This window comes from Lonchura striata, chromosome 3, assembly GCF_046129695.1.
Source record: "Lonchura striata isolate bLonStr1 chromosome 3, bLonStr1.mat, whole genome shotgun sequence".
Classification (NCBI taxonomy): domain Eukaryota; kingdom Metazoa; phylum Chordata; class Aves; order Passeriformes; family Estrildidae; genus Lonchura; species Lonchura striata.
Window position 1 is genome coordinate 70,554,287 of NC_134605.1, and position 13,569 is coordinate 70,567,855.

Consider the following 13,569-nt stretch of genomic DNA (forward strand, 5'->3'; position numbering starts at 1 on the left):
TTCCCATTCAGGTATCTCTTTACATCAGAGGAAGTTTTAAGAGAAAGACTGCCAAACATAAGCAGTAATCTTCCAGTAGGTCAGTAGTCAGTCCAGAATGAATTTCCAGGGGAAAGCACAGTCCTCAGCTTGTTCTCTTCTGCAGCACTCCAAGGTGCTTCACATCTCTCCAGGAATGCTCTGCACAGCTAGGATTTTCTCTCAAACTCTGGCCCAAAGACACTGACCTTTACTTTCAGAAACAGCAAGTGGTAGGTCTGGGTTTGGGATGTGCACATCAAAGAGCAACCATTCTAAGTATATATCCAGGAACAGCAACTTGAATAACCTCACTTAGAGCTCTGGTCAGCAAGCTATCCTGCATGATTACAGCACACCTAAATCACTGAACAAGTTATGAGTGAAAATATTTTAGTAGGATTCTCAATTCATAATCACCCCCTAATAGAAAAAACAAGTTCCCTAAAGACTGTTCAATGGAAAGTTCTATTTAGCTTTTTAAATGTGGGGTTTTTAGTTGAGTACCATTTTAATTGTGTGGGAAAGGTATTGAAAAAGCTCACTTTGGCATATGGAAAATCCACCAATTCATCTGCAATTTTTAGAAATAAGGTTTTTCCTTTTTATATTGCAATATAATATATGACAAGAATTCAGGAAGATTCTTTATGTTTCCATAGGGGATTCCACCTCAGTCATTTTTCACCCTCTATACCTTTTACATCTCTGCATACTGTAGGACTGATTGAAAGAGAATCTGATGCAAAACATCTACAAATTTCATCCTTCATGTTTTTAACTATCAATAAATGGAAACTGCAACATTTGAAACAGGTTGATAGATGTTTAGTAAGTCTTCCAGTCTACACGATGATGGTTTGGAAATTCAGTTTGAATTACTATTGTGTTGAATGAATGTCCATGAAGGAATAGATGGCATTATTCCTATAGGGAGTCACACTAAGATCTCTTTCTAAGTATTTCAGTGTTGATTATAAACAGTGATGAAGGAAGAAGAAAACTACTCTCCTCTCCTCAAGTACTACTTCTACTACTACATATCTTTCCCCACAAGATACATCTGGAATTCATCATTCTTATACAGATATAACAAGAGTAATCTGCATGATTTGTAAACCCAGAGGCTAGCTTCACCTTCTGCACAAGTTAGCCAGAAGTAGGGAACATCCTGTTTTTAAAATGAACTAACATTTCCATATCTTGGATTTTGATAAAACTGGGATCTAAAATGCAGGTGTGATTTAACTTTCTCACAATGACCTTAATAAGCATCATCTAACAAACATGTAGCTGTGGTATTAGGGATATGACTGAATGGTGAACTTTGTAGTGCTGGGTTGGACTTGATGAATTTAAAAGTCTTTTCTAATCTAAAGGATTCCATGGTTCTATGTTATTCCCTTGTTTCCCTTTGTATTTAACTCTTGGTGAACAGATTCTTGATACCTATGTTCCAACAGAGCTTGTCTGGTTGTTGCCATTACAAAAGTCTACACTCCAGAAGGAAATCAAGCCCTTTAGCAACCATGAAGTTTTCACACAACAGTTCAGGTTAGTTCTTTAATTGGTCAGATACCTTACACACCCTCTAGGGATTAAAAAATCAGCTTCACAGGTGTAACATACAGAATTTCAACTTGGTATTTTTAATATCAGTAAGAAATGGCTTTTAATAACATGGTGATGTTTACTTAATGATTCACTTTGCCTTAATTACACTGTAACAAGCTGTCGTGACGCCATCGTGCATTACTGCATAACGTCTTCTTAGAACATATTACTTCTGCAAAATACAATTAACTGCAGAAATTCATTTCTTGACCATCCCCACAGCTTTCTTGCTCTAGCTGACTAGCAAGTCCCAAGCTATGAAAAAGAAGCAGATTTCTTATGCTGAAATACACCACTGTCATGCCTCTTTACTTCTTCTAGTTGAATCACTGGGAATTGTACTTGTTTTTCAAACCATTTGGCTACAGTGAGAAGCTGCTTCTCCTGGAATGAACGTCCAATGAACTGAAGCCCAACTGGCAAGCCTCTCTCTGAAAGAGCTGTAGGAACATTTATGGCTGGCAGTCCTGAAAAAAGAATACAGATGCAAAGATTTACAAATTAAACCTTAAAATAATTTTTGCATCAATTTCAAGAGAACCAGAAAAAAAAAAACGTAGATAAAAAGACTAGATAAAATAATTTGATTCAATGAAGTGAATGTTAGATGATGACAAGAAATCATTTAGAGAGATTTAAGAGGTCAGCATCCTCTGGAAAAGATAATCAGCTCTCCTTAGAAAGAGATTTCTTTTTCTGGAATAGATTCATCTTACCTGCAGCCCACAGTCAGCTCCAAGGTGCTTTACTTTAAATCTAGTCTCACATTTTCAAGCATTTAATAAACTGTCCTTAGACTCAGTTACCACCCTAAGACTCATGACACAGGGGTGAAATACCTTGATTCTAAAGAGAAGGTTAAATACCTAAAGGAACTGGACATCTAAAATCACTAGGCAGGGGAAAACAGTTGAGTTCCTCTCCCTACTCACCAGCCATGTTTGCAGCCTGCGTCAGGATGTCATCTTGAGCACTGCGGGTCCTGTTGTCTTCTTGGATGAATTCCGTGTATAGTGCTGCATCACTCAGAGTCGTGGGAGTGAGTAAAATATCAACACCGCTCCTGAAAACCTTCACAAAGTCGTTGGCAATGAGACGTCTCACTTTCTGTGCCTTGACAAAGTACTTCTCATAGTTCCTAGAAAGGAATAGGGACATAAAGGCCTGACACTTCAATTCCCAAAATACAGAACTTTATTTCTTAGCTACTGTGGAAAAGACAAGCCCAGCAATATTACCACTCAAACTGGAGCTGTCTGCAAACTTGATGAGGGAGGACTCCATCCCCTTGTCCATGCCGTTTCTAAAGATGTTAAACAGAATTTCCTGAACAATCACCTAATCATTTCAAAACTTTGAAAAGCAAGATAAATACAAGCTGTAAAAGACAACATTTGCAGGAGACACAGATGGGTTTTCTCTACCACTTATTCTAATAATGCTTTCTGAACCCTGCACTCTTCTTCAAGAGTAATTTACTGTGGAACAGGAACACAACTCTCCTGTTCCATCTCGGTGGAAGATAATTGTGTATTCCTTCACAGAAGAGTTAACTACATGAATTTTAAAGCAGCCTTAGGAAAGCTGATCTGGACAGTTGTAAGCAAAGGGAGCACACTTGGCAAAAATATCAGCATTCCATAAAAGCTGGTTGTTACAGACTGACTGACAACATTCCTGTCTGAGAGCAATCAGAAGTCACATCTGATGAATACTCTTGCTGACAGAGCTCTTTCAAAGCAAGTGCACTACAGAGACTGATTACACGCCTAATATTTTTGTTAGTACCTGAACAAATTCAGACAAAGAGAAACAGCACTTTTACTAACATAAATTGGGACTGCTGGATAAGAATTGAAAACTAGAAACACAAAATTAATCTATGCACCAGCTTCTCTACGTGAGCTGGATAAAACCCTGACTTCTGTAAGGACTTCAGTTCAATACTATGCCAATGTTTCTCCTTTCCTGTACACTGAGACAGAGATCTGCAGTTAATTTAATTGCTGTCTCTGGCTCTCTCTAGAAGACCTACAATGTACCAGCAGTTGTAATGAAATTAACAGCTACAGAACTTCTAACACTAGGACAGCAAAGACTTCAGTATGATTTCAATGTCATACCATAGGGCAGATTTCTGCCTAATTTAACTAATGGATGTCAATAATGCTCTGGTAAGGAAAAAAAAATCACTTAGTTGTTCTATTTATTTAATTTAGGACTCTCATTGGTAAGACTCAGGGCAAACATTTTTGTTCATTATTAACAGTCCATTGGGTATTATAGAGCTAAAGCAATAATAAAAATACAAACAGCTACTAGTGTAAGGGCAATTTCTTTTTCATGTCATGATGAACAATTAATTGCCATTTGCTCAAAAAATTGTTAACTAGAAAAGTTGAATTTCAAGAAGTTCTGCTTACTGTTTCAACAAGAAGTAGTTTCCTGATAGAATCCTTCCTCTTACGACATCATTAAAGCCTTCTCGCCGTGTTGCAGCATACATACTTTCAGTGGAATCCTTCATGTCAGAACGATGTCCTGAAAATAAAAGGCTTTTTTGGATATTAATACTTCTTGCAATCCTTAAGATTTAATAACATCACTGTAGTACATGCAGTCTGACATGCTACTATTCTGGAAAAACAACAAAACATATTTCTGTTTTATTATGGAAATACTAAACTAGATTTTGAGCCCAGACACTGATATGCCTAGTAGTGAAATATATTATGCATTTATTTACACATTTTTATCTGCACAAGATTTTTTACTATGTTCCATCTTGGAGAAAGAATATCAACAATCCAACCATGAAAAGAAAATCTACAAAAAGTAACATTTTTACATGTCATCCAGCAATGTTTCTACTGTCTGTGGAAAATGTTTTTTCAAAGGCCTTACCATATTCCAGTCCATCAAACCTCGCCATATTTGATGCCACTTCCGCTGTGCACAGCACATGATAGCAGACAATTGAGTAACGAGTGTGTGGTAGGCTCACTTCAACCACTTTAGCACCTGCATTCTTAAACAGGTCAGCAGCCTTTGACCAGAGAGCCAGAATTTCACTAGACAGCCCTGGTGCATGATATTCCTTAGAAGAAAAACAAGAAAAGGAGTTATTTTACACACCAAAACACAAATACTCCTTGCTAAAAATACACTGAAACCATTATCTCACAACTATATGATTTAAAGTACTAAGTAAAGCTTTTTGCATCTACTAAATGCTATACAATCAAGGAGCATTAAATTAACAGGATTCAGTCTTCTTAAGAATATTATGTTTATCTCAGTAGGATCAACATATGTATCACAGACAATGGAATTTCAGCAGTTTCTTCTGAAGGAGTAATTGCCCAATTATTCTCTTATTTATCTATCAAGACTATACTGTACTGCTCTGCAGTCACTGGTTGAAATTCTTCAGGTCTAAATCCTAAAACCAGGTCTAAATCCTAAAACTAAATCCTTAGCCCCTGTTAACGCTAACAGTGTTATCAGTGGCAACTGGCACACCTTGGTGAAACAAAGAAAACCACCCACCAAAGAAGAACTACAATCAAGGGGTCGGGAGAAGACTTAGATTAGCTACATTCCTATTTCACAGAAAAATTAATAGATACTCTATTGAAATTCCCTATTTTTGAAGACACTTGTTTTAATTCTAAGCCATAACATCAGGGTCATAATTGTGTCTGATTTCTGAATAGCTATGACCCATGTTTAACGTATGCATACATCTGTTTAGAATAACCTGTAGCAGTAGAAAAAGCTGTCCAAAGGATAAGAAAAATTCACCAACATCACAATTTTAGACTTACCAATATTTAAACAGTATGCACAGATCAACAGGCATGCAATTTTTCCATTTCACAGATTGTGAATAGTTGGTCAGTGGACATCTCTGCTTACGAAATTAAAACTTTTGGTATGCCTGTTCTAGCTTAGGTTCCAATACTAAGAATCCAATTAATAAGTGTTATTCACATTGTCTCTTTAAAGGCAGAGCCTTTATTAAATTAAAAATAGGCTGAAGTCCCAAACTTTGTTCCTAAATTTCAAGTACTCTTATAGTTACAAACATGATTGAACTGCATACATCAGATGCCAAATTACAGATGTCTTTCAGTTCTTATTAGGACTCTGCAAATCACAGCTCCTCATGCCATTCAACTGCCTTTAAAATTCTGCTCTATATTAACACAGTGGCATTTAGGCAAGGATCTCAAAGCTTTGCACAATCAGTATCAACCTCTCTGTGTGGAAAGGCACCAAGAGCAACTTTTTGGAGGTTATAGAGTAGACTAAGGAAAAAGCAACAGAGAGAACCAAGAACTGAAGTTCCCCATTTCCCCTGAAGCTCCTGACAGTGCTTCTCACCACAATTACATGTTTTAGGTGATGTGCTAGTGGTATGCTTGCTCAAATTGCCTGGTCATGCAACAGAGTAAACACGTACTGTTCTTTTCCATGAGCTGCTTTTACTGTCTTTACTGTTTGAAATCATGGGAGACTGGGAGGTGATGGTCAAGACACAAGTATTTTTTTGTTATGTGCCTTTTATTTGCTCTTCCTGTCCATAACTGTTAACAGGATTTAAATGTTACCTTTGGAATTCCAATTGAAAGCTTGCTGAAATCAGTCAAATTAGGTATTTCAAAAGGCTTAAAGTCATCCTGAATTGTGGTAGAGTCCTTAGGATCATGTCCAGCAAGTGAACCTGAAATAAGGCACGATATGTGAAGACCAGGAAAATGTACATTAGTTAGTCAGAATTCAGTTTGTTTTAAGGAAATGTTGTAAACAAAGATGTATGACACAGTAATACCTAACAAAACTGCTGCATCATCCACACATCTGGTTAGGATTCCTGGCACATCCATGGAGTTCACTAGAGGAATGAGACCATGGCGAGAGATCAGTCCATATGTTGGCTTTAAACCTACTACACCACAGTGAGCAGCAGGGTTTCGGGTAGATCCTCCTGTGTCTGACCCTAAGGCTCTATGGTTTCAAAAGGATCATCATTAGTAAGATAATTCAGAACATTTCCAAATCATAAGAATGTGTGGCTTTGAGATGCATGGATTTAAAACTCTGTGAATTCTTCCAGATCAGAAGTCATAATCACACAGCCTAAATTCCAGTCTGCTCTCTATGTCTATTTTTCATTTATTCTGTGATTTTTCTTAGGGTCTCTGAATTTGCCATTAGGAGAGTCCAGTTCTCTTCATGAGGCAGATAGGTAGAATTCAAACCACCTGAAAATGGCCCCAGATATCTTCTTTTGCCTTCTTTGTTCCAATACTGTGGTCTGTTCCAATACTGATACACCTTATGTGACTTAGGGAACAATTTTCAACACTGATATTTTATTTATTGGGTAGCCAATGCACCATGAGTCAGCATTTTTCCGGATAAAAATGAAGAGTGATACTTCTTCACAAAGTATGCCCTAACAAGAGGGCATACTTTGGAAAGATGTTTTTCCTGTTTCCAAATCTAAAAAGATTGATCAGAACTCCCAGTTTACAGTAGCTTAGGTACAATTAAAACACAGTATATTTTGTTGAATTCCTCTTTTTATATCCACAATGAAACCTTGTTCTTTCTAAATTGGAATTTTCATTTCAGAAATCGTATTGAAATGAAACATGGTGTTCTCTTGTTTTTAATAGATTTAACTTAAGAAGCATTAAAAAGATAAAGCAGTTTTCATTCAAATGAAACAAATTTAAACTCCAGAAACAGGTATAATTTTTATTGAAGTGAGTATATGACTTTTCCCATAGCCATTTTTTTATGAAGTAGCTGAACCAATTCAACTGACTTTCCTGAAGTGGAATTTTTTTTAAAGCCTTTGTATTGATATAAAACATCCTCAATTTTATAGCAGTTTTGGACATCCAAATCTCAAACAAAGTGTATAGACTGGCAGCATTCCTGGTGCTTGAAAGACACTAATAGGATGAATATATAATAGGTTATATGCAGTAAAATAGCTGGACAGAAAAATCTCCCTTGTCTGACAATGTGATGAGCAGTGCAAAATGGGAGCCCAGAAAAATAAGAAAAGGTGCCACACCCTCTCAGGATCAGCCCTTTCTGGCTCAGGATGAAGACCAGCAGTCCTTGGGAATGGCTGCAAGGAGCTCAATTTCAACAGTATTAAATGTGGAGTAGGTTACATCCCAGTAAAGGGCAAGGAGATGAAGAGATAAATTACATTTTTTAAAAAATTCTATATAAGAAGTTGCGATCAACATTTGCAAGAATATTTTAACAACAAAATAAATGCTTGTAATATAGTCTATGGGCAAACAAGGATAAAGTAATTAAAGAGCATTTTAAAACACCTTCTAATTAGAGCACAATTGAAGCAATCTTCTATAAAAGATGCTCCAACATACAGCTCTAAAAATTGCATAAAATGCAAGGTGTAAAGGTTTGTGATCAATTTTAACAGTCAGATGGGGAAGATAGTATAGACAACTGACTTGCTAAACAGTGTGTTGATACTCCATGCAGTTAGTAATTACTATTTTAAAAAAGTCCAGCTTGTTTAAATTTCTTTAGGAAAAAAAATTCCAAATATCCATAAACACACATTTACCTAAAAAAAACACCCCAACCCTAAAACTATCTTCTAACTTAAAAACAGGGATGTCTGTAAGTATTTATGTAGTAAGTACTCTGTACTCTTTTGTTAAATTAGAGATTTTAAAGCTTTTAGGTCCCAAATCTCATGTACTATTACATAACTATGCTACAAAAACGCAGGAGCAGAGGAAACATTACTATACTGTTACAAATTAAGGGATCTCTTAATTTGCTGAATTACATTTTCAGTGTATTTGTGTAATGCAATTAGCGAGGAAGAGGATGTGTCACAAACCCCATAAGACTTTTTAAGAGATTATGTGGGAATAAGAATAAAATTGTCACTCCCTTACTGCATCATAATTTTATTTCACACAGGGCAAAGTGGTCATACCACTGAATAATGCCTAAAATAAGTAAATCTAAATTTGCCTGCATGGATTAATTCTGGCTTCATGATACACCATGAGTAACCTAGGGATGCTAAAAGAAAATTTTGCATGCAAGTACCAATAAGCTTCCTATTTCATACTAGCTTATGAGAAAATTATAAAATTAAAACATTCCAACATATTTTTAGACATTTAGGGAAAGACAATTTTAAAAGCCTCTTACGCAAAACATGTGAAAGACGACACAGCAGCTGCACTGCCTCCTGAGCTCCCTCCTGTTATTACCCAGTTAGACTCTTCATGTTCAGAATGGGACTTTGGGACAGACTTTTCCTTGTACTGTTTTGAATAACTCCAGGGATTTCTGACTGGTCCAAATACTCCATCGGTACTCCCAGAACTAAGATAGACAGGACAAATACAGAGAGAAGTGACAGATGACACACAATTTTATTTTTTAATCTAATTCCTCTTCATCCTTGCAAATTCAATTTCAATACAAGAAGACTGGTATACGTAAATCCTTAAGAGTCAACTTCTACAACATTACACACAATTGTAAAATTCACAGCTGTTCATTAGTTTCTGACAGAGAACCTGAACTCATACTTCTGCTAATGCCACTGAAACAAACAAGAGTCACAAAGACATAAAACTGATTTAAGCTTTGTAAAAGTACAGGAACACATCCCTTTTCAAAACCAAGGTATTCTGTTTCTCCAGCCCTGCATTTGTTGCAAGATCACTGTTGTGAGGAAAAACAGGCTGCTAGAAGTGGAGAAAAAGCTCCACAATACCAAGAACATGCATTTCTCTGAAATGCCACACTATTATTCACTTTGTAGCCCTCTGCAGAGGGCACAGTTTACTGGTTCAGCATGCCAGACTGGGTTTTCAGAAACTGGTTTCAGTCAGCTTGTGTCGCCAAGTGTGAGCTGACACCAGAAGCAGGGGCAGGGCATACTTTCCTCCTTCCTCAGGCCCTTTACCCCATGCTCCCCTGACTGCAAGGTGCCAGTGTTACCAGCTAAATCATCAGACAGAACAGACAACTGACAGTAGTTGAAAACCAACCTTATTGAGACATGATTACTTTAGAGCTAGATCCACTCCCTGATCAAGAGATCATGCAAACATGCAGAGCAGAATAAGAAATTAGTACTGGGATAAGCTCTTTAGGAGAATCCTCTGCTTTAATGAACTTAGACTAGTTGTAAATACTGCATTATCAGGTTTCTCCCAAGCTTTCTGCCTGCTCTTCCTCTGAGGAATATCTTTTTTACACAAAAATTACTTTATTCAAACCAATATTGTCTAAGTATTTCCACCCCATCCATGTGAATTTCCAATCAAACCTTGGACTTTGGTTTAAGTATAATAAAACCAAAATACTGCATTTACTGTTTTTCACAGGTAACTAAAGATTCCCTTCCAAACCTAGCAGTAATTCCCATCCTTAACAGTCCAATGCCATTCTCTGCTACAGCTTGGCTGCCTTCACTGATTTGCAAAAGAATCAATTTGTAGGAGCATTTGTCAATGTGTTCCTGACAAAAAGTCACCAACATTAGCTTAGGCAACTTAAAAACCTTGCTCTCGATTAGCCTGTGTGCAGCAAGTCAGGGAGTACCCATATAAATTACCCCAGTGGCTGACTGGCAGAGGCAGTGGCTGCCACTGGGGGCATGATAACAATTACCCAAGGGCAAAAAGCCATCAGTAAGGAGAGAGGAAAAGGCAGCAATTAACTGTGTTGTAACCAAGTCTATTAACACACTACTGAATCTACAAGAAGTCCACTTGTCCTCAGCCTTCTGCAAAAGTTGGACCACTTCCTGCCTCTCAAGCACATTTGAACACTATGTTCACAAAACTCAGCGTCTGTATCATTTATGCAACACTATAAACACTCAAGGAGAAGTTCATGCAGCTCTTTGTGTCCTTCCAGTAAGTATTCATTATTGTCTTGCCTCACAGAAACAGGAGTTAAGGATTACAGGTAGATTGGAACAGATGGTATGTATGTTATTTTATGTAAAATCAGCACATTAAAAATAATAAACATCACTTACCCCATTGCAAATTCATCTAGGTTTGTTTTACCTAAAAGCACAGCTCCTTGATCCAGTAACTTCTGAACTACTGTAGCATTGTAAGGAGAAATATAACCTGAAAACAATCAAAATAATTAAGAGCAACTGGTGAGATGCAAATTATTTTTACAAGTAGCTTAGTAGCTTCTCTGAACATTTTGATATTATCATTACCACTCAGACCTTACATAACCTAGGATGAGAACTATGACAGTGACATGAGATCTCAAGTAGTAACTAATTCACTTTGTGAATGACGACGAGGGCTTCTTCACTCCCACTTTCATCAGAAACAAGGACATCACTCCTAATACTCATTGCAATCAATCACAACAGGTCTGAGGATGTGCTTTAAGGAAAAGCATCTATAACAACTTTTACAACAGTGAAGTCATATTTTGTTTCTTCTGCTATTAAAAAAACCATAATCAAATTAGAGGTCTGCTAATTTACTTCTGCTATCTTCCTCAAGGATTAATATAGTCTTACTTTGCACAGAATAAAACAGGTGTAAGAAATGTTTCCTACTTTTGTTTTTACTATAAAAACATTGTAATGACTTGAAAATGTTCATGAACTGTTAATAAAAACAATGAGTTTAGGAAATTAAAAAAAAATTCCTTAAAAGCATTATAGAGTGATTGTATGTTGGACTGTTAATATCTACTTTTCCTACAGCCATATCAAAAAACTATTTAAGTCACCAATTATAAACAGAACAACAACAAAACTGGACTGTCTCTGGATTTCACTAGGCAGAACAGTACTGACTGCTCTCCTCTAGACCTAAAAGCAATGTGAAGGAAAATGCAAGTTTTGGAACCATTTTATTGTAGTTTTATTATTTATTATTATTTTATTTGTTTTTTTAATGTTTTTAAATGCATACAATTATAAAGAAATAACATGCTTAGAAGAAGAAAAAGATCTATCTGTAATACCAGATGAACTTGGCTAGTGAAATTGGATAAACATATTTCCTCAAATGATACCAGCTCATTTTTCAAAAATACTTGGATTTCTGCAAGCCTCCAGTCCATAAACCCTCTAAAGAGCAAAAGATCTGATTTTACTTTAAAAGCTTTACTGTACCTTTTAACATATTTGATGCACATGTTGTCTCAATGCCAGCTGTATTAAAGTTGTCTTTTACAGCAATAGGAATTCCATCTAGAATGCCCAGTGGCTGACCTGCATTAAGAATGATTATAAAACAACAGAGATTAAAGCAAAATGTGCTCTATAAATATAAAGTTCTCATCAATTACTGTTTATTTTACATATCGCTTTGGGTGGTTTTTGGACGCAAGATTGCTTTCCACTTGGCACTTGATGGTTGTCTGTTCCATTCTCAAGAACCGTCTTCCATTCCAGCTCAAGCATTGAGCACTGTGCCCAAACCAGACCTCATGTCTAAGCCCTCCACCTGCTTCCATCCAGGCTGGCTATCCCAAAGGAGTGCATTCCAATGGGACCACACAACACTTATTTCAGCCATAGGTGCTACTAAATCCACTCCATCACTAGGATGGCAGCCATAAACACTGCCTAACTGACGTACACAGTAGATTAACTACTGAAGCAGAGAAAATCCTTCCCAAGTAACTGATTATCCACCATCAAAAAAAAAACCCAACCCAAAAATGAAATGGCCTACATCAGGAAGCAAAACAACCTGGCTGACAATTTTATTGAGCTGCCAGAGGACAGCAAGTGTCACCCAGGAAGGAAACTGTGTACTCTATTGGGTGAAAATTTAACTTTCCTGCCTTTCTTGAAACACAAAGGCAAAATGAGGATGGCCATCTCCTAAATGCTGGAGATAACGGGACTGAAAACTGTTCTGTTCTCCTATTACTAACTGCAATTAATAAAGCTACTTTATTTTAATTTGTTTTCTTAATTAAAAATTCAATAGGTTCTGCCAGCTGTTTGCCTATCCCAGCCTGGAGGCCTGTGAATGACCACTGCATTTGCCTATTCATAGCACCTGTTGGCTACATATTCTAAATGAACTGCTGAGGCAAAGAAGCAGCAGACACCAAGCAGCAGTGCTGTCCAAGAGGCACAGAGGCTATTTAACCTGCAGTGCCTTGTTCAGTCCAGACTGTTTTTTGGCCTAAATACTCTCCTGAGTGCCAAGTGTACGTCCACGAGCACCCACGGAAACCTCAAGCGTGAGCCTCATCCCCCAACAGTCAGACAAGCCAAGACATCCCCTTTAAAAAGCAAAGGTGCTTCGTCTAACAAAAAGAGCTCCTCCACAGCAGCTTTTTAAGGACTGACATTACTTACAAACCAACATACCTCTTTTATATCTCTTCTCTGATTCTTCAGCCTGCTTCAAAGCGGTCTCTTCCGTTACGGTAATGTACGCATTCAGAAACTTGGTGGTTCTGATGAGGGCCAGGCATCGCTGGCACAGCTCCGTGGGAGTGACTCGTCCTTCCTTCAACGCCGCCGACACCTGAGAGCGCAGCCCGTCGTTCGGGGCAGCCGGGGGACAGAGGCCGCGCCGGGGCGGAACGGGAAGAACGCGCCATCCCCGCTGAGGGAAGGTGCCACGGGAAGCGCTCTCCCGGGCCGCCCCGGGGAAGGGGGACGCCAGGGGACCCGGGTCACCTTGCGAACCCGCCCCCCTCCTCGACACCCCTACCCCGCTCTTTGGCATCCTCAGCAGGTGGACAAACCGCACTCACCTGTCGGAGAGAGGTGCGCAGCATGGCTGCCCCTGCCCGCCGCCACCTTCTCACGCCCGCCGAACGACCCTCACCTTCCCCCGCCGCGGCAGCCGCGCGCCGCCATCTTGCCGCAACACCCCGCGGCGCCATTGGCAGGGCGGCCAA

The 13,569-nt window shown here is 38.3% G+C and overlaps 1 protein-coding gene across 1 annotated transcript; it reads right to left on the reverse strand.

The window, feature by feature from the left end:
• Positions 1–1,567: 1,567 nt before the first annotated feature.
• Positions 1,568–13,553, reverse strand: QRSL1 (glutaminyl-tRNA amidotransferase subunit QRSL1). Its single transcript, XM_021553829.2, has 11 exons — positions 13,423–13,553; positions 13,031–13,190; positions 11,816–11,914; positions 10,703–10,799; positions 8,854–9,030; positions 6,467–6,642; positions 6,246–6,358; positions 4,537–4,729; positions 4,056–4,173; positions 2,565–2,770; positions 1,568–2,099 (listed from the first exon to the last, which is right to left on the reverse strand). Exons 1-11 carry the CDS (start codon positions 13,444–13,446, stop codon positions 1,888–1,890), a joined length of 1,575 nt encoding a protein of 524 aa, XP_021409504.2. The 5' UTR covers positions 13,447–13,553; the 3' UTR covers positions 1,568–1,887.
• Positions 13,554–13,569: the final 16 nt, after the last annotated feature.